Source organism: Pan troglodytes, chromosome 13 (assembly GCF_028858775.2).
Source record: "Pan troglodytes isolate AG18354 chromosome 13, NHGRI_mPanTro3-v2.0_pri, whole genome shotgun sequence".
In the NCBI taxonomy this organism is placed as follows: domain Eukaryota; kingdom Metazoa; phylum Chordata; class Mammalia; order Primates; family Hominidae; genus Pan; species Pan troglodytes.
In genome coordinates this window covers 135,706,986-135,734,709 of record NC_072411.2, presented here as the reverse complement: position 1 = coordinate 135,734,709, position 27,724 = coordinate 135,706,986, and the positions used below count along the sequence as shown (strand labels likewise).

The 27,724-nt window shown below is 37.0% G+C and overlaps 1 protein-coding gene across 36 annotated transcripts in view; it reads left to right on the top strand.

Annotated features, from left to right (window-relative positions):
- USP40 (ubiquitin specific peptidase 40) overlaps positions 1-27,724 on the top strand; it is a 91,540-nt gene that overhangs the window by 38,200 nt on the left and 25,616 nt on the right. For 29 of the 36 annotated variants that reach the window (XR_010149936.1, XR_010149932.1, XR_010149935.1 and 26 more), the window contains 9 exons: positions 1,378-1,549; positions 3,393-3,477; positions 4,395-4,465; positions 5,468-5,787; positions 7,843-7,966; positions 9,286-9,343; positions 16,350-16,403; positions 17,174-17,262; positions 18,834-18,920. Coding sequence is in view for 23 of the 36 variants with exons in the window: in XM_016950744.4 (XP_016806233.2) it covers positions 1,378-1,549; positions 3,393-3,477; positions 4,395-4,465; positions 5,468-5,787; positions 7,843-7,966; positions 9,286-9,343; positions 16,350-16,403; positions 17,174-17,262; positions 18,834-18,920 (1,060 nt within the window). In the remaining 13 variants the exon portion in view is untranslated. Of the gene's footprint in view, positions 1-1,377; positions 1,550-3,392; positions 3,478-4,394; positions 4,466-5,467; positions 5,788-7,842; positions 7,967-9,285; positions 9,344-16,349; positions 16,404-17,173; positions 17,263-18,833; positions 18,921-27,724 lie in introns of those variants that run through there. The other 7 variants (XM_054679561.2, XM_024355150.3, XM_063790895.1 and 4 more) reach the window with 4 other exon arrangements.

The window sequence follows — 27,724 nt, the reverse complement described above, 5'->3', positions numbered from 1 at the left end:
AAAGCCTATAATGGATTCTTACTTAAAGAGATGGTTTGTGAGAACTTTATGATCTCAGCATTCTCTTTTGGGGCCTCACCTTTGACTCTGAACTGCTTCTTTATTTGTGCTTTGTTAGGGTCAATAGGGTATTGGGTTAGGAAAATGGATGTTACCGTGATCTCCTTGTGGACCCAAATGCCTGATTATATGACAGGGTGTATTTGACATTTTTATCATTGGCTTGGAGCTGGGGGAAAAAAGTACAGTGAATGACACGAGCAAAGAAACAACAAAAACCAAGATACCAAAAAGATTAAAACTTAACAGAGTGAAATATCTTAAGTCTAAAAAATAACCTGCATAAGTGGTCTGGACTAGCAGTTGTTATTTTAAAAAAATAAAAATAAAAAAATAAAAGGCAGAGCCTGAGGGGCTGTCGTCAACCCGCACTAAGGTCTTTCGTGTGGTTGTGCTCTCTGACCATGTTCATTGAAGTGTCCTGAAGTACGTGAGTTGCATGATAAGCCTCATTCCAGCTCCACATTGGTCAGACCCTACCTGTGTTTCGCACTGGCTTCGAGTCAGCCGAGTGGATTCAGAGAAGAGCAGTCAACACCAGGCTGCTGCCAAGGACTTTTAGCCTGGATAACGTGGTCTCGGGAGGTTCATGCTACTGGCTTCAAATATTTCATGGGGCCGGTCGCAGTGGCCCACGTCTGTAATCCCAGCAATTTAGGAGGCTGAGGCAAATGGATCACCTGAGATCAGGAGTTCAAGACCAGCCTGGTCAACATGGTGAAACCCCATCTCTACCAAAAATACAAAAATTAGCCAGGCATGGTGGCACACACATGTAACCCCAGCTACTCAGGAGGCTGAGGCAGGAGAATCACTTGAACCTAGGAGGTGGAGGTTGCAGTGAGCCAAGATCGCAGCACTGCACTCCAGCCTCGGCGATAGAGTGAGACTCTGTCTCAAAAAAAAAAAAAAAAATCATGGGAGAATGTGCAAAATTTAGTGGAAATAAGGATGATAGATGACATGGAAGTAAATCTGCTACTTAACATAATGATGTAAGCCGGTCTCTAGCATTTTGTTCATAAATATAATATAATCTCAGAATTAGAAGATTTCAAGTGTCAGCCTTTGTTCAGAGAAATGGAGTTAACATTGCAGCCTATGTTAAAACAGTTTTCTCTTGGAATTCATGGTGACAGAACTGAATTTCTGCTACTGACTGAAAAATTAAAGTGACTAATTATGGCACATAGAAGAAAAATTGTTACTTTGGTGGGATGGAGAACTTTATTGTAAGCCAGATATCTTTGGTTTGAGATAAAACACAGTGTCTGTTATAAAAACACAGTATTTATGTATTTTTGTGCCTCTTTAAAGGGCAGAATGTGATTCTGCAAACAATACTTTTGAATTGCATCTTCACCTGGGCCCTCAGTATCATTTCTTCAATGGGGCTCTGCACCCAGTAGTCTCTCAAACAGAAAGCGTGTGGGATTTGACCTTTGATAAAAGAAAAACTTTAGGAGATCTCCGGCAGTCAATATTTCAGGTAATATCGTCTTACTTCCTCTTAATTCAGACATCAAGCACCATCTCCAGCTAGACTCTCCATTTCATTCTGTTTAGGATACAACTTTATTTTTCAAAGCTGCTTAGGAAGATCTGACATCTGCCACTTCATAGAGGGATGACCCAAATCTTCTCTCCTAAGTCTTTTAGAGAGGCTTTTCTCCACAGCTCCTACCAGCAGCTTTTCAGGTGGACAATCAGGCCCGGTACATTTTATTTGAGGGGAAGAAAGAGTATAAAGTTGTCTCTTTTTTAGAAAATAAATGAAAGCAAATTGCCTTTCAAAGAGAGTGAAAAGATAAAGATGAGCATGTTGTGTGAAACTGAGAACTACTGAACAAATAAACGCAACTAACTTTCTACCCTGTAGTATAGAACAGTGTTTATTAATAATATTCTTAAGTGAAGGAAAGTATCTGCTAGTTTAGAGTAAAAACAGTGCTGTAGTCTCCAAGTCATTTTTCTAGGTATGTTTTAATGATGATAGCAACAGCAGTGTTCTTTATTTTACTTACACTGCTTTCATATAAATCATGTGATTTGGTTCTTTAATCTCATGAAGACACATCAGCCCCATTTTGAAGACGAGGCAGTGTGATTTAAAGAGACTCAGTGTCTTGCCTGTGGTCCTAAATCTAGTTGATGGAGCTGGGACTCTGTCCCTCTTCTCCCTACTCTTCATCTAGGATTTTTTTCTCCTAATCACCCTCCTGCTCCACACTACTTTCTGATCAAGGAAAAGGGAGATAGAAAATGTTAGCTTTTTGTGTTTTTTCCCAGAAATTAGTTAAATGAATTTTCTGAAAAATCCTATTACCAAAACTATTAGCTTTCTTTCAATTTTCTTCTGCTAAGAAAAGCAAAGCAATTTCCCTTTTAACCTTAGTTGATTTGAAGTTTTTTAAATACTAGATCAGTGTCAGGATTTCTAAAGTTGTCTAATATTTCTGAAATTTTTCATTAGAAATTTATTTCTGAGCCAATTCTGGCACTGTTGATACAGGCAGATGTGGGAATCTGAACCTAGTCTAGGGGGATATTTTAAATGGAAAGGATCTTATTCACTTTGTAAGTGTGAGGTACACTCCAGTCTGTGTGTTTTGGTGTTTTAAGTGTATATGCCTACTAACTATTCTCTTAGAAGGAAGCCACTGACAAGAGGCTAGAAAACTTAATTCACAGCAAACTAATCGCTTGTAAATAAGAAATTTCTTTTTAAGAAAATACCTTATGGTATTGTAGAGAATGACTAGATAGGAATGACTTTTATGGTGATATTATTTTGGTGACCTTGCCACAGTGCTCAGACTCTCAGATCTAGAAACTTAAAGAGCAAAGCCGTGGTAATCTATTAAGTAAACTGGTAATGCACCTTTATAAATTTGCAATGGGAGACATTCCTTTCAAGCAACTAGAAGATGAGTGTGTGCTAGAGTCAGGGCTACATTTCCCTCAACATTGCTAATTCCGCAAATTAGTCTTGCTCTTTTGAGTAAAAATTCCTAGGCTGACATGCTCATCAACTTGCTTTCTGAGAAAAGTGCTCTTCATATATATTAAGCAGAATTGTTTAGATGGTTGTTGTGCCCTTTGTGTAGGCCAGAATTCTTCACTCAGGAATGGAGGAGATTAGCCGTCTTTGGCTTTGACTAATTTAACAAGTGATGCCTTCTTTTCAAGTTTTCGGTGTTGGGTGGGGGTGAGAGTATTCATTTGCTTGCTCTCTGTGTCATCTTCATATGTGAGTTGGCACAGTAACCTGGAAAGGTGATATGTATATGTCACTTTTCAACATTCTCTTTTCCTTCATTAATATTCTTCAGCTGTTAGAATTTTGGGAAGGAGACATGATTCTTAGTGTTGCAAAGCTTGTACCAGCAGGACTTCACATTTACCAGTCACTTGGCGGTAAGATAAATATGAAAACATAGCAACTCACTCTATATATCTACATTTTTGTCCAGCTCACCTGTGATTTTCTACTCTTTGTCAGTCCTTCCCCACCTACTACTTTCTTAACTAAGTAGATTATCTTCACACTGTAAGTTTTCCAAAAGAAATAAAATATCCACGTTTTAATGTATCCAGTTTATATAATGTGTGAAATTCTTCTAACATGGAAACATTTTATTTTTTCTGAAATTAAGGCTACCTCTACTAAAAATTTCTTGAAAAGCTTTAGAATTTTTTATATTGACACATATTGTTGAACAACATAGTTTCAAACCATTTGCATCATATTTATTTGACTTGATTTTCTGCCCAGTTCTCAGCTTCAGATTTTGTAGTAAAACAAGAAATACTTTGAGAGTTTGAAAGTATTTACTTCCTTTAAATAGCAGCAAAACAATGAGAATTAACAGTAGCGGCAGTAACATCTAATTTGGGCCAAAATCTGTAATAGGTGTTTTATGTTGATTATCTCACTTGATTTTCATAAAATTCTTTTATCTCCATTTCATAAATGAGAAAACTGAAGCTGAGAGACTTGAAGCACACAATACAGCTTGTGTTATGGACATATCGGTGGAGTTGGGACCATTCCATGCTTAAGCCTAACTCCCGTTTCCAATGTCATGTGCCTCAAGTACACTTGACCTTTGGATTATCTCTCTTGTCCTGCCACCATACTCACAAAGCTTTTGTAACAATGTTTTAAAGAAAAATTACAATGAAATAATGTCAAAAGAATAAAAATAATTACTACTTTTTAAATTTTCCTTAGTGAAAATACTTTTTCAAACAAATATTTGTCTCAGCTCTTTCTTTAGCTCAGTCGTTTCTGATGGTCATGATGAATGGTCTCACTGGTGATCTCTTTCTAGGGGATGAACTGACACTGTGTGAAACTGAAATTGCTGATGGGGAAGACATCTTTGTGTGGAATGGGGTGGAGGTAAAAAAAATTACTGAAGAAATATTCGTGATAATTTTGGATGTTTTTAAAGTCTTCGTAATGGCCGGGCATGGTGGCTCATGCCTGTAATCCCAGCACTTTGGGAGGGCGAGGCAGGCAGATCACCTGAGGTCAGGAATTCAAGACCAGCCTGGCCATCATGGTGAAGCCCCATCTCTACTAAAAATACAAAAGTTAGCTAGGCATGGTAGCATATGCCTGTAATCCCAGTGACTTGGGAGGCTGAGGCAGGCGAATCGCTTGAACCCGGAAAGTGGAGGTTGCCGTGAGCTGAGATTACACCACTGCACTCCAGCCTGGGTGACAGGGCAAGACTCCATCTCAAAAAAAAAGTCATTGTAATGAAATTTTATTCAGCCTATGTGAGGGCAATTAGATATTAGAAAACTACTGAAATGCTTGATAAATGTTAGGGACAATCAGTGCTAGTTGTACGTCAAGGAGACATTTCTTGAGCGCCTCCGTTATACCAGGTTGTGCGTCAGATGCTAGGTCAAAGGCCAGTCAGTTGATCTGTGTCCTTTTAGGCCCTCGTCATGTGAAGAACTGCACCATACGTGCTGGAGTAGGGGGTCTGTGCATAGTGCCTGTGGGAGTTTAGAAGAGTGAGAATCTATACTGAGTTGGGGAGTGGGGGTGGTTTGGAGGTAGAGAGTGAATTTTCTATCTCTAGAAGGCGGCCAGGAGCACTTCAGCCACTCTGTGAACTGACCTTGGCCAATCTGGCTTCATCACCACCCATGATAACTCATAAATGTCTATCTCCAGTCTATCATAGATTTCTCGTAAAAAAATAAAAGATAAGAAAGTTTCAAAGGAAAAATCTGAAGTTGTTCCTCTGATGCTTAACAGACATTTGTGAAAATTTTATTTTACTTGGAAAAAATGAGTGTTGTTCTCTAAGAGTAATCTTTTACCATGTTATGTTGACGGTGTTGGCAAATATCAGCTGTACTAATGGTTGTCTTGGTATGATTGCAGGTTGGTGGAGTCCACATTCAAACTGGTATTGACTGCGAACCTCTGCTTTTAAATGTTCTTCATCTAGACACAAGCCGTGATGGAGAAAAGTGTTGTCAGGTGATAGAATCTCCACATGTCTTTCCAGCTAATGCAGAAGTGGGCACTGTCCTCACAGCCTTAGCAATCCCAGCAGGTGTCATCTTCATCAACAGTGCTGGATGTCCAGGTGGGGAGGGTTGGACGGCCATCCCCAAGGAAGACATGAGGAAGACGTTCAGGGAGCAAGGGCTCAGAAATGGAAGCTCAATTTTAATTCAGGATTCTCATGATGATAACAGGTAACTCGCTAACAAGAGAAAAAGGATTTCTAAAAGTCATTTTAATTACAGTACCACCCAGAAGAACTCTAAAGCTTTATTTTAATGACAAGAGTTGAATGTTTCTTTATTTCTAGACATTATGTTCTAAATATTGCATACAGGAATGTTTTAGGTTATGTAACTTAGAGAAAAACATGATGTTTTGTAAAGGGACTTTTTGGTAAATGTGGTGAGAAAATAATATAAGTATCCCTGATTTTCTAGACTGTATAGAGTATCAATTAGTTGGCTATAATGCAAAAGTTATCAAGTGAATTCTGATTAGTGCCAGTTATAAAACCGAAGGAAATTCTCACAGAGAAAACTGAAAATTTTCCTGAAGAAGGTATTAACATTATGGCTAAATTGTTTCTGGATATTTCGTTTCAGGAGACCCATAAGACAACTCATTTTTTCCTTGTAATCCGTTCTGTGACTCTTGAGAACCCAGTTGCCCAAATAGAGCACTTACCTGGCGAATTACCCCCATGAATCCTGTGGTCACATTTAAAGCTGCATCTCTTTGTCATCTATGTCTGTGACAGTACGTTGCTGTAGTCAATGTGTCATACACTGTAACTGCAATATTTCCATATATTGAAGACTTCAAGCTCCCTGTTTTCTCAGTGCTACAGATTTACTTAGATTGCAGGATGTCTGTATCATTATTTATAGTGGCTTTGATGCAGAGAAGCAGAGCACTTGTGGACCGTTTCTTTCGTAGTACACTTACCACTATTACTCTTTTGGACAGGGGTTTTGCAGACATTCCCTACCTTGTTTATAAGAACTGTATTTCCTTTATAAAAGGCAGTATGCATTTATTGGGACTGGGGCAATACAAAAGTGAAGACAGAAGGGACCCAAAACAGTATCCGTCTTCTCAGCATGCAGTGTTAATCACTGTTAGCATTTGGGTGCCTTTCTTTTTAAACCTAATAATGATTATTTTGTAGATAAGTAGTTGTATCCTGCTTTCCATCACCCCTGCCCAACCTTGAGATTTGTAGACTCTTTATAAACCGCCTTGGATGGCTACATAGTAATCTATGTGACATTATAGTTTGCCTAACTGTGCTCCTAGGCAAGTCAGTAGGCTGTAGTGGGACCTTGGGCAAGGTATTTCGTCTTTCTCTGCTCAGTCTTCTTGTCTGTCAAATAGGGATAATAACTAGTGCCAACTTCATAGACTTGAGAGGATTGAAAGACTTAAGTGCTTACAAAGTACACACAGTAAGTGCTAAATGTTTTAGTTAATATATTACGGTCATTGTCATGGTTATCATACAGTTTTTCACTATTTTAAGGTAGTCTTCACGGAGCATCTTGTGCTTCAAACTTTGTTTTATTTGGGATTGCTAGCTTAAGGTAGGAGCTCAGAATGGAATAACTGCAATAAAGAGTAGAATTATGTTTCAGAGCTCTAATGTACATTCCCAAAGAGGACTTCGGCAAGCCCATTAATGCTTCTGTGTGAATTAGAAAGAAGGCACCTCTTCAGGACCCTTTACTACTCTCTGTGGGAAAATGTTAGAACAAGATACTCTACTGCCGGCTGCAATTATAAAACAAAACTCTATGTAGAAATGCAGTATACAATATATATGCCATGTGTGACACTCCTTAGATGTGGCCCTTTTGTGCAGTGTCAGTCTACAGTCTGCACATGGCTGCCCTGTTGTTAAATGAAATCTAGATCCAGTGGGGTAGGCTCCTGGCATAGGTGCTCTTTTAAAGCTCCCCTAGTGATTTTCAGGGTGCGGGCAGAAGCCAGCAACTGTTTACTTACAGAAGTTCTCTGTGAAAAATGTGGCAACAAATTATGTAGGTAAATCAAAGAATATTTGGAGTCATGAATATAGACTCTATAGACTACTGCCTAACATTACCCTGCAAAGGTAGCCCACTTATCATAGAGACGACTCAGTAGAACTTGGTCACCTCTAATTAGTCACATTAAGTGACACATGCAGAGTTTTAGAAGTGATGCCTAAGGAAAGGTATTAATTTCTGATCTTTTCTTTTTACCTACAGCTTGTTGACCAAGGAAGAGAAGTGGGTCACTAGTATGAATGAGATTGACTGGCTCCACGTTAAAAATTTATGCCAGTTAGAATCTGAAGAGAAGCAAGTTAAAATATCAGCAACTGTTAACACAGTGAGTAGAATATAATTAAAGGTTGGCTGATAGATTTTCAGTTAACAGAATTTTATTTAGAAAACAATACCTTAATCTTTCAGAACAGTTGTCTCAATAGACTTCAGCTCTTAGGAAGTCAGCTTTTTATTTAACATTTGATTATTGCTTGTTTACCTATGTTAGCCCTTAGCATATTTCAAGAAAATACGTGCCTTTTAAAATTTCCTCCAAAGCCTAGAATTAGAATGTGGGAGTTACTCATTTAGTTAGTTCATGGAATTCTCTGGCTCCCACAAAATGAAATTCTTTGGCTTCCTTGAAAATGCTATTTTCAAGGGTCTTTTCTGTATTTTTTTTAAGCCAAGTATACATACGTTTTGGTTTTGTGTTGTGGACTTCTGTTTTTTAAATTTATCTTAAATTGTTTTACATTATACTCTGTTTTTCTGTAAAGCCAGGTGTTCTTAAAAGGAACTCTTTCAGTTCTCCATTTGAAGACTAGTTTCGTTAAACATCATCTCAGGAAATACCTTTTTATATTTATGTAGTTTCAATTCATTATGGGTTTTTTTTCTATAACAAGTTGAAACTTACTAGAATGTTGTTTTCTTTTATATAAATATTATAGTTTCTTAAAGTGTGTTAATATTTACACTGTATGATGAATACACTAAAGTTCAGAAGATCTAGTACCTTGACCCTAAGTGAGAGACTTTGGTGAAGTCCTTTATGACTCACTCTGTTTCTTCTTTTCACAGTGTGGGGTACTGTGGGAGGACAGATTGTCTGACATCGGTTTTACTCCTAAATTTACAAGATTTTGTATCCTAGAGGAAATTAGGCTAAACTGAAAAAGGGAAAGAATCTAAAATAAAGTCATTTAAACAGAAATTTTAAATAGTGCACTCGGGCTGATAGTATACATTTTTATTTATGCTTACTGGCCCCACATTCATCATTCCTGACATAGAGAAATGTGATTGCCTGCAGTTTATTTTGTTTGCTTTCATTAGAAAAGTTACTGGTTTGTCAGCTTATTGCCTTTCAGCTAGTTTCTTTAGTTTCTGTAGTTTTCTACAGTTTCTGTAGTTTTCTGTAGGTGTCCTTTCTGTTCCAATTAACATCAATTTGGTAAAAACTTAACTATGAAGTCCTACGTTTTTGCTTTTGATCTTATAAAAGGATTTCAGGGATGGAAAAATTTCCAGTGGGCAAAAACTACTAAATGTCAGGTAATTAATATCTCAAATAATTTGTTTATGCACACAGTGACAATCCTCATTTTCATCTCCTCCCATTTTTTACAACTTAGTCATTATTTTATTTCTCTGTTTTAGATGGTGTTTGATATTCGAATTAAAGCCATAAAGGAATTAAAATTAATGAAGGAACTAGGTAATCATTTACATTTGCTTTTCGGTTCTTAGTTTAGCTTAATTTTGGTCTTGAAGAAAATATAGGAGAATAAAAAAAACAGTTTAGGGAAAACTCACATACCTACCACCCAAAATGGACAAATATTAACATTTTGTCATATGTTTGTTTTTGTTTGAAACATTATAAATGAAGTTAAAGTCCCCTGTGTTCTCCTCCTCAGACCTATTCTTTCTCTCCTTCCCCAGATACAATGAGTATATCTGATGTAGGTGTGTATCTAGTCCATGTATTCATGTTGAACTATACTGAATGTATATTCTGCAAACTCACTATTCACTTACCATTAGGCTTTCTGTGACAGCCTTATTAAGATATAATCTACATACCGTAAAATTCACTCAGTTTAAGTGTTTAATTCAGTAATCATCAGTAAATGTGTAGAGTTCTATAACCATCACCACAATCCAGTTTTAGAATACTTCCATTACTCCAAAAAGATCCCCGTACCCATCTGTATTCCAAGCCCCTGGCAACCACTAATCTGCTTTCTGTCTCTATAGACTTTATTTTCTTAATGTTTAATATAATTGGAATCATAAAACATATAGTCTTTTGTGTCTGGCTTCTTTCACATAGCATATCATTTTTGAGGTTCGTCCATGATTTAGTACGTATCAATAGCTTGTTCCTTTGCATTGCTGACTAGTCTAGTATTCCATTATATGGATAGTATCACATTTTGTTTATCCTGGACAAACATGAATTGATGGACATTTGGATTGTCTCTACTTTTGTGCTTTTATGAATAATGCCACTATGAACTTTTACACATAAGTCTTGGTGAGGAGATATGTTTTCATTTCTCTTGGGTACATGTACCGGATTGGAATTGCTGGGTCATTTGCAAATTTATGTTTAACTTTATAAGAAACTCTCGCACTATTATCCAAAGTGACTGAACCATTTATACTCCCACTAGCAGTGTGTCAGGGTTGCAGTTTCTACATGTCCTTGTCAATCTGTGATTAATTGTGATTATCTTTTTTTTTTTTTTTTTTGAGACAGAGTCTCTCTCTGTCAGCCAGGCTGGAGTGCAGTGACACGATCTCCGCTCACTGCAACCTCCGTCTCCCAGGCTCAAGCAATTTTTCTGCCTCAGCCTCCCAAGTAGCTGGGATTACAGGCGTGTGCCACCACGCCCAGCTAATTTTTGTGTTTTTAGTAGAGACAGGGTTTCACCATGTTGGCCAGGCTGGTCTCAAACTCCTGACCTCAGGTAATCCGCCCACCTCGGCCTCCCAAAGTGCTGGGATTACAGGCATGAGACACCGAGCCCAGCCATCTTTTTTTTTTTTTTTTTCTTTAGAATCTGCTGTTACTGGTTTGGTTTTGAATTTAAAAAAAAAAAAAAAAAAAAAACATATTTTGAGCACATTTTTTATTGTTATTTTTTCCATAGGTTATTGGGGTACAGGTGGTGTTTGGTTACATGAGTAAATTCTTTAGTGGTGCTTTGTGAGATTTTGGTGCACCTATCACACGAGCAGTATACACTACACCCTATTTGTAGTCTTTTATCCCTCATCCCCCTCCCACCCTTCCCCCCCAAGTCCCCAAAGTCCACTATATCATTCTTGTGCCTTTGTGTCCTCATAGCTTAGCTCCCACATATCAGTGAGAACATACGGTGTTTGGTTTTCCATTCCTGAGTTACTTCACTTATAATAATAGTTTCCAATCTCATCTAGGTCACGGCAAATGCCATTAATTCATTCCTTTTTATGGCTGAGTGGTATTCCATCACACACACACACACACACACACACACACACACACACCACAGTTTCTTTATCCACTCATTGATTGATGGGCATTTGGGTTCGTTCCATGATTTTGCAATTGCAAACTGTGCTGCTATAAACATGCATGTGCAGGCCGGGCACAGTGGCTCACGCCTGTAATCCCAGCACTTTGGGAGGCCGAGGCGGGGAGACCACAAGGTCAGGAGATCAAGACCATCCTGGCTAACATGGTGAAACCCTGTCTCTACTGAAAAATACAACAAAAATTAGCCAGGCGTGGTGGTGTGCGCCTGTAGTCCCAGCTACTGGGGAGGCTGAGGCTGGAGAATGGTGTGAACCCGGGAGACAGAGCTTGTAGTGAGCTGAGATCGCGCCACTGCACTCCAGCCTGGGTGACAGAGCGAGACTCCGTCTCAAAAAAAACAACAAAAAAAAACCATGCATGTGCAAGTATCTTTTTTGTATAATGACTTCTTTTCTTCTGGGTAGATACCCAGTAGTGGGATTGCTGGATCAAATGGTAGTTCTACTTTTAGTTCTTTAAGGAATCTCCACACTGTTTTCCATAGTGGCTGTACTAGTTTACGTTCCCACCAGCAGTGTTGAAGTGTTCCCTAATCACCATATCCACACCAACATGGCCATTCTACTGAATGTGAATTAGTATCTTAATGCATGTAAATTTAGCAAGAACTCAAAATCATATACAGAAATTCATTGCCTTAAAACTACCAGCAACAACAACAACAAAATCGACATCAAAATTAAGAAAACATTTATAATAGCATAAAATATTATGGGATACTTAGACATAAATGAACAAAATATGTGCAAGACCTGTACACTAAAAACTAGAAAATACTGCTGTGAGATATTTAAGAAGACCTGAATAAATAAAGCAATATACAGCATTCACAAATCAGACAACACAATATTCTTTTTTTTTTTTTTTTTCAATTTGAGACGGAGTCTTGCTCTGTCCCCCAGGCTGGAGTACAGGGCAGCAATCTTGGCTCACTACAACCTCTGTCTCCTGGGTTCAAGCGATTCTCTTGCCTCAGCCTCCCGAATATCTGGGTTACAGGCACCTGCCACCACGTCCAGCTAATTTTTTTTTTTTTTTTTTTTGAGATGGAGTCTCACTCTGTCACCCAGGCTAGAGTGCAGTGGTGCGATCTTGGCTCACTGCAACCTTTGCTTCCCGGGTTCACGCCATTCTTCTGCCTCAGCCTCTCGAGTAGCTGGGACTACAGGTGCCCGCCACCAGGCCCGGCTAATTTTTAGTGGAGACAGGGTTTCACCGTGTTAGCCAGGATGGTCTTGATCTGCTGACCTCGTGATCCGCCTGCCTAGGCCTTCCAAAGTGCTGGGATTACAGGTGTGAGCCACCGCACCTGGCCAGATGATACAATATTCTTAAGAGGATAATTCTTCCCCAATTGATGTGTAGATTTAATATATTCTTACACAGAATCTTAACATTTTTTAAAGAAATTGACAAACTGACTCTACAGTTTTCATGGAAATACAAAGAATTTAAAGTGGCCATAACACTTTTGAAAACGAGAACAAAGTTGGAAGAGTTAAACTATCTGATTTCAAGGCTTACTCTAGACAGTGTATATTGGCATACAGGTAGACATATAGAGAGGAGGTCAGCAAACTATGGCCTACAACCTGTTTTTTTTCAGCCAGTGGGCAAAGAATGGTTTTCGCACTAGTAAAGGGCTATTTAAACAAGAAGCACGTGCAACAGAGATCACATGTGGCCTGTGAAGCCTAAAATATTTACAGTGGAACTCAGAGAATCTAGAAATAGGTGCGTAGTCATTGACTTTCAACAAAAGTGCCAAGGTATTTTCATGCAGAGAGATAGCATTTTTTCAACAAATAGTGCTGGGCCATTTAGATATTTGTATGTGCAGAAATGAACCTCAAGCTTTACTTTGCCTGATGCAAAAATTAAATGGATCATACAACTAAAAGTTAAAACCTAAAACTACAAAATTTCTGGGAGAAAACATATGAGGAAATCTTTGTTACTTTATCATAAGGAAAGGTTTTTGTATTCTTAAAGATAGGACTCAAAAAGCACAAACCATGGAAGAAAAGCCTAATTAATTTACATTAAAATTTTAAACTTCTACTCTTCAAAAAGCATTTGAAAAGGCAAGCCACAAACTGGGAGAAAATATTTATGAAACACATATTTGACAATCAACTTACATTCAGAATATTAAAGAAAAAAAAAAAAACCCTTGTAACCTAACCCAGGTTTAGAATCTTGAACAGACACTTTACAAAAGAAGACGTACCTATGAATGACCAGTAAGTACAGGAAAAAATGCTCAGAATCATTAGCAATCAAATTAAAACCATAATGACACCCTACTGTGCACCCAGTGGAGTAAATAAAACTTAAAATGTTAAGTCAACCAAGTGTTAGCAAGGATGTGGAGCAACTGGAACTCCCATATGTTGCTGATGGGAGGGTAAAATGGGTAAGCCACTTTGGAAAAGTTAGCTTATTTCTTATAAATTTAAACATCCACTTACCAATTCTACATCTAGGTATTTACTGAATAAGAGTTAAAACATATATCCTTATAAAGACATAAATGTTCCTAACCCCAAACTGGAAGCAATCCTAAAGCCCATGAGCAGGCGAATGGATGAACGAATGATGGTGTATTTAAGCAATGGATACTGTTCGTCACTGAAGAGCAAGGCACTGCTAGTTCCACCACATACAACACATGAATGCATCTCAAAGTCATTATGCCAAGAGAAAGAAAGTAGATGCAAAAGAGTACACATTGTGTGGTTCCATACATAGGACACTTTAGACAAATAAAATCTAAGCCGTAGTTACAGAAGGCAGATCAGGATTGGGAGGGAGGAAGAGGGATTGGCTGCAAATTGACACAGGGAGTTTTAGGGGGGATGATGCAAACTATACCTCAGTTTGCTGGTGGTTACCAGATGTTTAGGTACTTATCAAACTATTAACTGTACATTTAAACCAGATGTATTTTATTATAAGAAAATTATAACTCAGTAAAGTCCATTAAAAGTCATTGGTTTATTAAATGCATAGTTTGCTGTCATCCCGTGAAACTTGTCTTCCTTCTTCCACTCTTGCCCCCCTCCAAACCATTTGATCATCGTCAGTACGTGTGAATTAGATCCTGTCACTCCTCCGCACAAAGCCCTTTAGTGCTTTCCATTGCACTTAGGTTAATTCCTTAACCTAGCCTACAAGAACCTGAATAATTTGACCCCTGCTTAACTGTAACCTTGTTGTGATCTGCTTTTCTGCGTACTCACAACTCACTTCCCATGCTGACTTTTCTGCGTTTCTCAGTGCACAAGCTCTCTTTAACCCCCAAGACTTCTTAGTGCTCAGTCTCTCTTTCAACTCTCTTCCCTTTGCTTTTAACTTCAGCTGTTTATTTGGTCTTATATGAAATGTTCCTTCTCCTTTCATCCCTGACCACACAATCCCAGTTAATCTTGCTGATGCACTCTCCTAACACCCTGTACTTTTCCTTCATAGCATTTATCACTGTAGCTGCCCTTTTATTTGTGTTTTTAATATCCACCTCCCCCATTAGACAAGGTTCTGTGACGACTGAGTTTACACTGCTTTGCTTACCACTGTATTTCCAGTTTCTAGCACAGTGCCTGGCACATAGCCAATACACAGTAAGTCCCTGTTCAGTGAAAACCAACAGATTTTAAAGAGACAGTATTTTAAAAGCACTTTTTAAGTTGGGGAACTCTTTAAGTAAATTGTTTCCGTCAACAAGAGATTTATGTGAGAATTGTATGCTAGCCTCATATTACTGTAATACAAGATATTGAACTCAGGAATCTCAGAAAGGGATTCTGCTGTGGTCTAATAAAGTTAGAACTTCTAAGGCTCAGACTATTGTTGTCTATACAGAACACTCAACCTTCCCCCACCCCTCCAATTTATGTCCTACTTTTTAAGAATTCTGTTTGAACTGAAAACTTGGTATGCCCCTTCCAAGCACCAGGGGATCTTGAGGAAATATATTCTTCCAAAGCAAGAATCTGTAACCTCAAACATAGCACATGCTGGCCGATTTAATAAGCATAAAATCACCCAACATATTTTAAATATAGGCAGTCTGCTTGTACTGCTCTGACATGCACAAATTTCATTACTACCATTTAGTTATATAACATCAGTCCCCCAGCAAGATGGTTAAAATTTCAGCAACCATGGTATATGGTATATTAACTGTAACTGAATAAAGTACACACTTGACTGCCAGCTCTTCAGGGCACAGTTCATCACATAAATAACACATGTGCACCACAAGCAGTAACCATTCACTTCATTTCTTTCAAGTCTGCTGGTGGTTTGTCACTGCATGTACACTTCATTACACAGACAGCAAAGCATGTAGTTGTGTTGCAGTGCTAAACCCACCATGACATTTTACAAGAATACATAATCAAAAGAGGGAATTGACCAACAGAGAAGAAAGTACACAAAGAAACAAAAGTATATGGAGTTATAGAAACAGCAGCTACCTCTGGGAATGTTGACCCTGCAGTCACTCAAGAGACTCTAGATATTGGAAGCTGATCCAAACTTAGAAAGGAGTATGACAGTTTGCCACAGGATAGGAAAAATGTCACTCTATATTATAAGCTATGCAATGAGAAGAAACCAAGCCCTGCTTAAACTACTCTTTATATGTAATTTACAAAGACAGAAAACATTTTAATTCTCAAAGATTCTAGTATTTTAAATTATAGTATAAATATTGGTTTTATTGTTTTTTCCTTTCCCAATACATGTATAGTATTAATAACGAAGAGGGTTTTAAATGTTTCAACAAAAATTTTTAAGTGTCATGGAACGATTGTAATTTTTCCATTGATTATTAAGATTGTTTTGCACAGTTTGACCTGGTACTTTTAGTCTTGCACTACTGCACAAAACAAAGACTGCCTGTACTTATTTTGGGGGTTTTTTCTTTGGTTGTTGGGGGGTTTTTGGTTTGTTTTTGTTTTTAGCTTTCTGTAGTTTGCTGCTAATTAACACAATAGAGCATCTCTCTTTTGTTTTCTGTGTTTGATGCTGTAACCAGCTTCCTTTTATTTTGATAATAGGATGAAGGTTATTAATTCCTAGCTCTCTAAGAAAAATAATATACTAAGAAAAATAATATTCCTTTTATATATAGCTGACAACAGCTGTTTGAGACCTATTGATAGAAATGGGAAGCTTCTTTGTCCAGGTAAATCTTTTTGATAACTTTCAAAAGGTGGCTTATACTCGTCTGTCTTTCTTGATAAATAGTGGCCTCCAATACCTAATATTTAAAAATTACCTTTTGGAAACTGATTTATAGGACATATTTTCTTCCAGGTATCTTACCCTTATATTGCAGAAATCCTTAACCAGAAACAAACACTTCTGTTTTCTAAATGAAACACCATTCTTTCTGATTATCTGATTCTCATTTTACTCACGGGTTTGATCTAGTTATATTTTTTCCAGCTTTATTTTCAAAATTTTTCCATTTTTTTGCGAATTTTATTGCGATACCGATTATGAAATAAAATCTTCAGTTCTCATCTCTGTATCACCTCTTACCATTAGATTTAATTTAGTCATGGATGAGCCTAATTATTGATGGTAATAACAATCTCAACTTTAAACTTCAAAGAAGCTACTTCTTCATTTATGGATTGATTTGGATTATCTGGCTTTTAATCTATATAAACAACAGCTCTTTGAACAAGTCATTTTTATTAAGTAGGAAACTAGACATTCATAGCTTCCATTTAGCATTGTTACATAGAAAACAGGAAGAAAATATCTTAGAGTATGGAAATTGAAAATCAAACCTAATCTTAGTGCATGTAATCCTTTTGTCTGAAGTGCAACTCATTTTTCTTCTTTCTTGATATTCTTGATTTTCAAAGAAATACTGATTTCAGCATTTATTTTTCTTAGAGAGCTAGGAATTAATAACCTTCATCATATTATCAAAATTTTTTTAAGTGCCGGACAGCTATACTTTGAAGGAAGCAGAATTGAAGATGGGAAGTTCATTGGGACTGTGTCTTGGAAAAGCACCAAGTTCGTCTCAGGTAAAATAAGGTCACCTGTTTCAAAACAAAATCAACCCTTCCATAACCAGAATTATAACTAGTACCTTAGCTACTCCAGTAATATTGTTTTTCTCTAAAAGTTTTTTCTTAAATCATACATTTTATTTTAGGAATATATCCTTATAGTTCTAGATGTTTAAATATAAAATATTATGCCAAAGCATATTTATGTTTCTTTTTCTGTGAAGATTTTGTGGTTAAAAGGAATCTTTAATGCTGAGTGGCCACCACTTTCAACCACTATATTTCCTAAGTTCTAAGATACACCTTCTTTTTCTCACATTTTTACATCTGTGAGATTAGGTTGCATCTTACAGTCAGGGACGTTCTGCAGTTATAGCTGGCACTGGTACAGAAAATAGTAAGTCTAACACTCAGTAGCATTTTAGGTTGAATGAAACACAGTTTATTAATTTTGGACTTAATTACTCTCTGCACTAATAGTCTCAGAGCAGCCTCCCTTTCCCCTTGTCTTTAACAGTGTCCATTTTCAGTATAAAACACCATCAGGTTTGACCTTTGCCAGAAGCCATACCCAGCTAATCAGCTTATTACAGTGCAGAAATCATAAGGATATTCTTATTGTGAATACCCTGTAGCAGGGTAATCTGGACTCAAATCAGGTTGCCCATGGTTCCCAAATTCACTTCATTACTTTCCCAACCACTTCCCCCTTAACTTGCTTTCCCCTGAACCCTAGCAAATAGTAGTGCATGACAAGCTGATAGGAGGGAAAACATGACAAGTGAGGTTGAGTTAGAAAGGAAAAGCAGGGCTATGAGGAACTGAATAAGAGATCAGATTTGTATTTTTCCTTTGGAGTCTTGAGAATTGTAATATTTGAATCCCTTGGCAGAAAATAAAATCATAACCAAGTGACTCAGAAAAAACATACTAATGCTAACAGTGTGTAGTAATTACAAATACCTTTTGGGAATGATTGAGACAGAGATGGAGATCATAGTAGAAGAAATAGTGTATGTTGGCCGGGCGCGGTGGCTCACGTCTGTAATCCCAACCCTTTGGGAGGCTGAGGCGGGTGGATCACCTGAAGTCAGGAGTTCAACACCAGCCTGGCCAACATGGCGAAACCCTGCCTCTACTAAAAATACAAAAAATTAGCCAGGCGTAGTGGCATGCACCTGGAATCCCAGCTACATGGGAGGCTGAGGTAGGAGAATCTCTTGAACTTGGGAAGCAGAGGTGGCAGTGAGCCAAGATCGCTCCACTGCACTCCAGCCTGGGCAACAAGAGCAAAACTCCATCTCAAAAAAAAAAAAAAAAAAAAAAGAAAGAAAAAGAAGTAGTGTATGTGGGAGACATTTATTAGGAGTAAAAAACATTGATGATGAAGCAATTTATACTTCTGGGTAGGCATAATTATTGCTTAAATTGTAACATTATTAATCATAGTCGTATTTTCATATAAATTGAGATTTTTTGTTAAAGTTTCATGGGCCCTTGGCTTTACATTTTTGAAAGTAAATAATACATTTATTGGATTTTTAAATTCAGATTAAATTGCATTTACACATCTGTCTTGTTATTAGTTGTTCCTGTTTTTTGCAATGGGGAGTGACGTTCAACCTGGGACAGAAATGGAAATCATAGTAGAAGAAACAATATCTGTGAGAGATGTAAGTAATTTTACCTTTTGTTTTCAGAGGCTGTGTGTGTTTGTATGTTTGCTGTGAGGAACAGTGGTATCCTGTGTTAAGATTTGGAGGTCCTAAACTAGGCCTGATATGGTATACTTCAGAGAATTATATGTACTCACTAGAGGAATTATTTTGGGAGCTTGAAAATTGGTGAACCAACTGGATTTTTTTTTTTTTTTTTTTTTTTTTAGAGAGTCTCAACTCTGTCACCCAGGCTGGAGTGCAGTGGCATGATCTCAGCTCACTGCAACCTCTGCCTCCCGGGTTCAAGTGATTCTCCTGCCTCAGCCTCCTGAGTAGCTGGGATTACAGTTACCTACTACCACACCCAGCTAATTTTTATATTTTTAGTAGAGATGGGGTTTCTCCATGTTAGCCAGGCTGGTCTCAAACTCCTGACCTCGAGTGATCCACCCGCCTCGGCCTCCCAAAGTGCTGGGATTACAGGCATGAGCCATTCCACTCGGCCTCAACTGGAAATTTTAAATAAGATTACAATTTTTTTCTTTCTATCAATAATAGTTTTTTATTATAGAAATGTTGAATGTGCAGAAATTGATTAAAAGAAAAAAATGAAAACCTATCATTATTCTTTATCCTACCAATATTAACATTTTGGCATATTTTTTCTAGTATTTATATACACACACAGTGGTATGAATGTTTGTATATATGTGTGTATGTGATAAAGTAAATAATTATATTGCTGTTATTGAGAACTGAGACCTTTAGTATTGGAAAACAGACAAATAAAATCAGTGTGGTTTAAAAAAACCTGTTCTCCTGAATTTGAAATAGAAAAATCTGAATGAGCTTCATATATTTTTTCTTAAAAAATTTTTTTTCCAGCTCTGTCCCCTGATACAGGTTGGAAAGAGTGACCAACCTGGTAGCAGCAGAGTACCCCTGGCACCCAGATTATGGCTGCCAAATACCATTTTCTACGAACAGCAACCAGGGCATCTTAGAATAATGGCTGGTTATATATCTAGGTCAGGAAATAAGATGAGCCTGAAACATCTTACCATCACAGAAAGCAGTGAAGCTGCTATCCAAGACCATTGGAATCATCAAAGAGATTGAGGAGCCCACTAGTCAAAGATGAGACAATTTGAACTTGAGTGAGAAAAATAATAAAAATTAATTGAAACAAGTACATAAAATCTGTAAATCTGTGAGTTCATAATGATCCTATACAAAAATATGCAGTTACCTATAATGGATGCTAGGCAATCATAAAGGTAAAAAATAAAGCATTTTTTTTCCTGTTTTTCCTTTGCAAACTATATCCCAGGGTAGCTAAGCAGATAATGATAAGTTTTATTTATAAACGTATTCCAACTAATAAATGAAGGCATTTTAGAATTTCACATTTTTTCAACTCCTAATAAATTAATGAACCTAGGCAATGATCCTCAAAGATTGCTAGCCCCAAAAAAGAGCAACACTCAGACAACATAGAAATTCAGAACAATACCCATGCCCTTATTGCAAAAAACCAAACAACTGGACCTGAATCTGAATAAGCCTCTAGGTCTAATTACCAATTTATAGGAAATACAGGAGGCATAGGAACAGGTTAAATTCATCACAGGTCTGCAATTAGCCAAATGTAGATCAGAAAACTCTTCTACGAAAGAGGGGACAAGGACAACCTATAGGTCAAAAGAGGCTTAAAAGACATAGCAACCAGTTGCAATGTATGGACTTCTTTGGACCCTAACTCAAGCCAAAGGAACTTTAGTAATAATTTAAGAGAAAGTAGAGAAATGTGAACATTAGTTGGATATTTGCTGGTATTAAGGAATTCTTAATTTTTTAGCTGTCATAATCATTTTAGGTTTTTAAAAATATCTTTTAGAGATGCATAATAAATATTTACAGATGAAATTATATATCTGGCATTTGCTTCAAAAAACTCTGGGGCAAGGGCAGGGAAAGTGAGTGGGTTATTGACCCATAAAACTGGCCATGGCAATATGAGTTGAGCATCCCTGATCCCAAAATCCAAAATGCTCCAAAATCTGAAACTATTTTAAAAAAATTAAATTGACACGTATTTATGGGGTACATTTTAATATTCTGGTACATATATGTGTTGTATAATGATTAAATCAGGGTATTTAGCATACTCATTACCTCATGCACTTAGCATTTCTTGGTGGTGAGAACATTCAAGAGCTTTTCTAACTATTTTTTAACATACAATCCTTACTGTTAACTATCATCACCCTACTGTACAATAGAACACTAGAGCTTATTCCTCCTATTAGATTGTAACTTTGTACCTGTTGACCACCCTCTCCCATCCTTCCCTTACATCTCCCCCTCAGTCACTAGTAACTGCTGTTTTACTCTCTGCTTCTACGATGTCAACTCTTTTTTTTTTTTTAAGATTCCACATATGAGTGAGGTCATATTACAGATCAGCCTTTCTGTGCCTGGCTTCGTTCACTTAACATGATGTCTTCCAGGTTCATCCATGTTGTCACAAATAACAGGATTTTATTCTTTTTTATGGCTGAATAGTACCCTGTTGTGTATATATACCACATTTTCCTTACCTATTCATCCACTGTTGGATGCTTAGGTTGATTTGATATCTTGGCGATTGTAAATAATGCTCCAGTAAACATGGGAGTGCAGATATCTCTTTGACACACTGATTTCATACCCTTTGGACACATACCCAGTAATGGGATTGGTGAATCACATGATAGTTCTATGTTTAATTTTGTGAGGAACATCTGTACTGTTTTCTATAATGGCCGTACTAATTTACAGTCTCACCGACAGTGCATAAATGTTCCCTTTTCACCACATTCTTGTAAATACATGTTTTCTCTTGTTTTTTTGATAGTAGCCATTCTAACTGGAGTGAGATATGGTACTTCATTGTGGTTTTGATTTACATTTCCTTTATGATTTGTGATGTTGAGCATTTTTTGTGTGCGTACCTGTTGGCCATTCGTGTGTCTTTTGAGAAATGTTTACTAAAGTCTTTTGCCAATTTTTAAATCAGGTACTTTTTTTTTGCTGTTGAATTGTTTAAGTTCCTTATATAATATATTCCGGATATTAACTCTTTGTTAGATTTTTTTTTTAAGACAGTCTTGCTCTCACCCAGGCTGGCATGCAGTGGGGTGATCTCAGCTCACTGCAACCTCCGCCCCCAGGGCTCAAGTGATCCTTCCATCTCAGCCTCCGAAGTAGCTGGGATCGCAGGTATATGCCACTATGCCCAGCTTTTTTTTTTTTTTTTTTTTTTTTTTGTATTTTCGGTAGAGGCAGTGTCTCACCATGTTGCCCAGGCTGGTCTTGAACTACTGAACTCAAGTGATCTGCCCATCTCGGCCTCCCAAAGTGCTGGTATTACAGGCGTGAGCAACCCCGCCCAGCTCCCTTTGTTAGATTTATACTTTGCAAACATTTTCTCCCATTCTGTAGGTTGTCTCTTTACTCTGTTGTTTCTTTTGCTGTACAAAAGCTTTTTAGTTTGCTATAATCCCATTTGTCTATGTTCTTTTGTTGCCTGTGCTTTTGAGGCAACCAAAGCTTATTTTAAAAATTCTTGCCTAATCCAGTGTCATAGTGTTCCCCCTATGTTTTCCTTTAGTAGTTTCATTGTTTTGGGTTTTACATTTAAGCATTTAAACCATTTTGAGTTGATTTTTGTATTTAGTGAGAGTTAGGGAATCTAGTCTCATTATTCTGCATGTGGAGATCCAATTTTCCCAGAACCATTTGTTGAAGAGACTATCATTTTCCCAATGTGTGTTCTTGGCACATCTATCAAAAATTAGTTGGCTGTTAAGTTTGTGAATTTATTTCTGGGCTCTTTATTCTGGTGCTTTGGCCTATGTGTCAGACTTTTTGCCAGTACCCTGCTGTTTTGGTTACTTTTGCTTTGTAGTATATTTTGAAGTAAGGCAGTATGGTGCCTCCAGCTCTGTTCTTTTTGCTCACAATTGCTTTGACTATTTGGGTTTTTTTGTGGTTCCTTATGAATTTTTTCATCCTTGGGATGAATACCACTTGATAATTGTGAATGGTCTTTTTAACGTGCTTGTTAAATTCAGTTTGCTAATACCTTGTTGACAGTTTTTCATCTATGTTTATCAGGGGTATTGGCCTAATAGTTTTCTTTTTTTGTTGTTGAATCTACATCTGGTCTTGGAATCAGGATAATGCTGGCCTCATAAAATGAGTTTGGAAATATTCACAACTTTTCAATTTTCTGGAGTAGTTTGAGGAGAATTGATATTCTTTAAATGTTTGGTAGAATTCAGCAGTGAAGCCATTAGGTCCTCAGCTTTTCTTTGATGAAAGACTTTATTACTGAAAGCATTTTCTCACTTGTTGGCCTGTTCAGATTTTCTATTTCTTCATCATTTAATCTTAGTATATTGTATATGTCCAGGAATTTATCCATTTCTTCTATGTTTTTAAATTTATTGGCAAGTAGTTGTTCATAATAGTCTCTTATGATCCTTTGTATGTCTGTGGTATCAATTGTAATGTCTGATTTTCATCTCTGACTTTATTTGAGTCTTCACTCTTTTTTTCTTAGTCTAGCTAAAGGTTTGCCAATTTTATCTATTAAAAGAACCAGTTTTTAATTTTGTTTCTCTTTTGAATTGTTTTGTTAGTTCCTATTTTGTTTATTTCTGCTCTGAGCTTTATTATTCCCTTCTGCTTCTTTTGGGTTTAGTTTGTCCTTATGTTTCTAGTTCCTTGAGGTTCATGGTTAGGTTGTTTAGTAGAAACCTTTCTTCATTTTTGATCTAGGCATCTATTGCTGTGAACTTCCCTCTTAGAACTGTTTTTGCTGTATCCCATGGGTTTTGGTATAATATGTTTCTATTTTAGCCTCAAGGCATTTTAAAATTTCCCTCTTACTTTCTTCATTGACTTATTGGTTCTTTGGAAGCGTGTTTAATTTCCATGTATTTGTAAGGTTTTCAAAGTTTTTCTTTTTGATTTCTAGTTTTATCATGGTTAGAAAAAATACTTGATATGATCTCTGTCTTGTTAAATGTATTAAGACTTGTTTTGTGGTCTAATGTATGCTCTATCATGGATAATATTCTCTGTGCAGTTGACAAGAATGTGTATCCTGCAGTTGTTGATGGACTGTTCTATAAATATCTGTTAGCTCCATTTGGTCTATGGTGAAGTTTAAGTTTAATGTTTCTTTGTTGATTTTCTGTCTTGATGATCTTTCCATTATTGAAAGTGAGGTGTTGAAGTCCCTACTATTATTGTATTGCAGTCTTGTTCCCCTAGAGGTCTAATAATATTAGCTTTATATATTTGGGTGTTCTGGTGGTGTTTGCATATATATTTACAATTGTTATATCCTCTCATTGAATCCCTTTATATCATTATAAATGATATAATAATGATATATAGTGATTATATAACAAGTTATTATATAATGACCTTCTTCTACAATGACCATTATCAATTATAATGACCTTTTACAGTTTTTGAGTTAAAGTCTATTTTATCTGACATAAATGTGGCTACTCTTGCTCACTTTTGGTTTCTATTTGCATGGACTATCTTTTTCCATCCCTTCACTTTCAGTCTATGTTTGTCTTTAACAGTGAGGTGAGTCTTTTTTAGGCAACATATAGTTGGGTCTTCTTTTTTTTAACCCAGTCAGTCACTTTTATATCTTTTAATTGAAGAATTTAATCAAGGTTATTATTGATAAGTAAGAACTTACTCCTGCCATTTTGCTAATCGTTTTCTGGTTGTTTTGTAGATCTTTTTCTTCCTTTCTGGTTGTTTACTTCTGTGGTTTGATGGTTGTCTATGGTGCTAAGCTTTGTTTCTTTTTCTTATTTGTGTATTTTCTGTCATTTTTTTCTTTGTGGTTACTGTTGCACTAAGATAGAGAGTCTTGTACTTATAATAGACTATTTTAAGCTGTATCCAACTCACCTTTGATCATATAAAAATAGTCTAGAATTTTTTCCCTTCCCTCTACAATTTATATTTTTGTTGCCTTAATTTACATCTTTATTGTGTCCTTAGCCACTAATAGTAACTGTTGTTGTTTTTGGCTATTTTGTCTTTAAACCTTCATGGAAGAGGATTGATAAATTTATATAGCACCATTGCAACACTGGGGTATTCCAAGTATGATTATGAATTTACCTATACTTGTGAGTTTTATACTTTCATGTGTTTTCATGATAGTAATTATCATCCTTTTGTTTCCAGTTGTAGTGCTCCCTTAAGTATTTTCTTGTAAGATTGGTCTAGTGGTGATAAATTCCTTTAGCTTTTTGCTTATCTGAGATTTATATCTCGCCTTTATTTCTGAAGGATAGCTTTGCTGGATATGATATTCTTGGCTGACAGTGTTTTTTTCTTTCCTATATTACCCCCATTTTCTTCTGGCCTGCAAGGTTTCTGCTAAGAAATCCACTGATAGTCTACTGGGGATTTCCTTATATGTGACTTAATGCTTTTATCTTGTAGCTTTCAGAATTCTCTTTTTGTCTTTAACTTTTGAGAGTCTTATTATAAAGTGCCCAAAGAGGATCTTTTTGTGTTGAATCTAATTGGGGAACCTGTGAGCTTTCTGGATCTGGATGTCCATATCTCTCCTGGACTTGGGAATTTTTCACCTATTATTTAATTAAATAGATATGCTGTGTCTTTTGTCATTTATTCTCCCCCTGGCACTTCTACAATGAGAAAACTTGTTCATTTAATGGTGTCTTGTTGGTCCTGTAGGCTTTCTTCATTCTTTTTAAATTGTTAATTCTTTTTATTCTTCTGACTGGGTTATTTCAAAAGACCTGTCTTCAAGTTCAGAAATTCTTTCTCTGATGAATTTCTGATTCAGATTATGAATGAATTTTTCTGATTTTGTTGAATTTTGGATTGTCTGTATTCTCTTATTTATGAGTTTCCTTAAGATCATTGTTTTGAATTTCTCTTCAGGCATTTCATAAATATACTTTTCTTCGGGGTTTGTTACTGGAGACTTACTGTGTTCCTTTCAGAATATCATCTTTCCTTGGCCCTTCATATTTCTTGTCTTCTTATGTTGATATCTTCACATTTACTTGAACACTTACTTTTTCCAATTTTATGGAGTAGCTATTGTAGGGAGGAGTTTTTCCTATAGATGGATTCTAGGGTGTCTGTTGGAAATGATGTGTTGTTGGCTTTGGTTCTTGGTGGGCTCAGTAGCATGATCCCTACACCAGTTCTTCAGCTGTAATCCTCATTAATGATGTGTGCAGTTGCCTCAATTTCCTAGGTTACGGGTGTTTGTAACAGAGGTGACATGGTTTGGTGGAGGAAAGGGTGCTGGTTTGTGCTGCGACCAAGCACAACCTGAGCATAGCCGTGTGTTGGTCTCTCTGGGGAGGGGGATACTGCCACACTTGCTATTGGGCTGGGTGCAGACATGTGTGGGTCAGGCAGCTGTGCAGCGCTCTCTCTGGGGAGGCAGGGCCACTGCCAGATTGCAAAATCCAAAACTTTTTGAGCACTTTTTGACCCTTTGACATGACACTCAAAGAAAATATTCATTGGAGCATTTCATATTTAGATTTTTGTATTGAGGTTACTTAGCTGGTAAGTATAATGCAGATATTCCAAAATTTTTTTTTAAATCCAACACTTCTAGTTGTAAGTATTTCAAATAAGGGTTACTCAACCTGTGATTGGGACTGGGTGATGGGTATTTGAGGATCATTTTACTATTTTCTGCAGGTATTTTCCCAGTTTTTTACTGGCCTTTTTAACTTTACATTTTTTAATTTCAAGGAAAGAAACCACAAAACTTTTCAAAAGTGATGTATCTTCCTTTCTGTACTCCGTTGAACCCCTTGCAGGCAGACTTGTTCCTTGCTATGTCACTGAAACAGCTTATGTCAGGGTCATTAGTGGCCTCCACATTACTATGTCCAGTGAGCAGTTTTTACTCTTCATGTTACTTGCTCTATCACCAACATTCCATGTACCTGATGACTCTATTCTTTGAAACACTTTTGTCACTGGGCTCCAGAAGACCACAACTCCAGGTTTTCCTTATATCCCACTGGCCTACCCTTCTCAGTTTGCTGTCTCCTCCTCTTCTCTATCTTTGAGCATTCTGCTGCCCAGTTCTTAGATTGGACCTCGGCCCAGAACATCCAGCTGCCACTTGGTTGTCTAACAATCATCCAAACCTAGAACATATTCACAGTAAAGCTCTTCTTCTTCTCCCTGAAACATAACCCGCTCATATTTTTCTCTTTTTCAGTTAATGGCAACTCCATTTTTTACTTGCTTAGGCTGAAAGCCTTGAAGTCATCCTTGATTCTTCTCTTTCTTACTTCACATTCAGTTTCACAAGGACATCTTTTGGTTCTACCATCAAAATGCATCTAGGATCTGACCACATCTCATTCTGTTCATTACTACCACCCTGTCAAACCTGTCATCTTTTTCATCTGAAATGAATTTCATCCATCAGCTTCCTAACTGATCTCCTTCCTTATAGCCTTGCACTTCCCAGGGTCTGTTCTTATAAAAAGTTGAGTGATCCTTTAAAATGTAAGAGAGATTAGTCACTCCTATACTCACAACCCTCCTGTGGTTTCCCATTTTACCCAGAGTAAGAGGTGAAGTCTTGAATGTCTGCACAAGGGCCTATGTGATCTGGTTCTCTGGTATCATTTTTGTTATATTTTCAAACCTCCAACCATTTCCCCCTCTTACTCACTGTGCTTCAGCCACACTGGCCTTCTTGCTGTTTCTGAAATAAGGCTTTT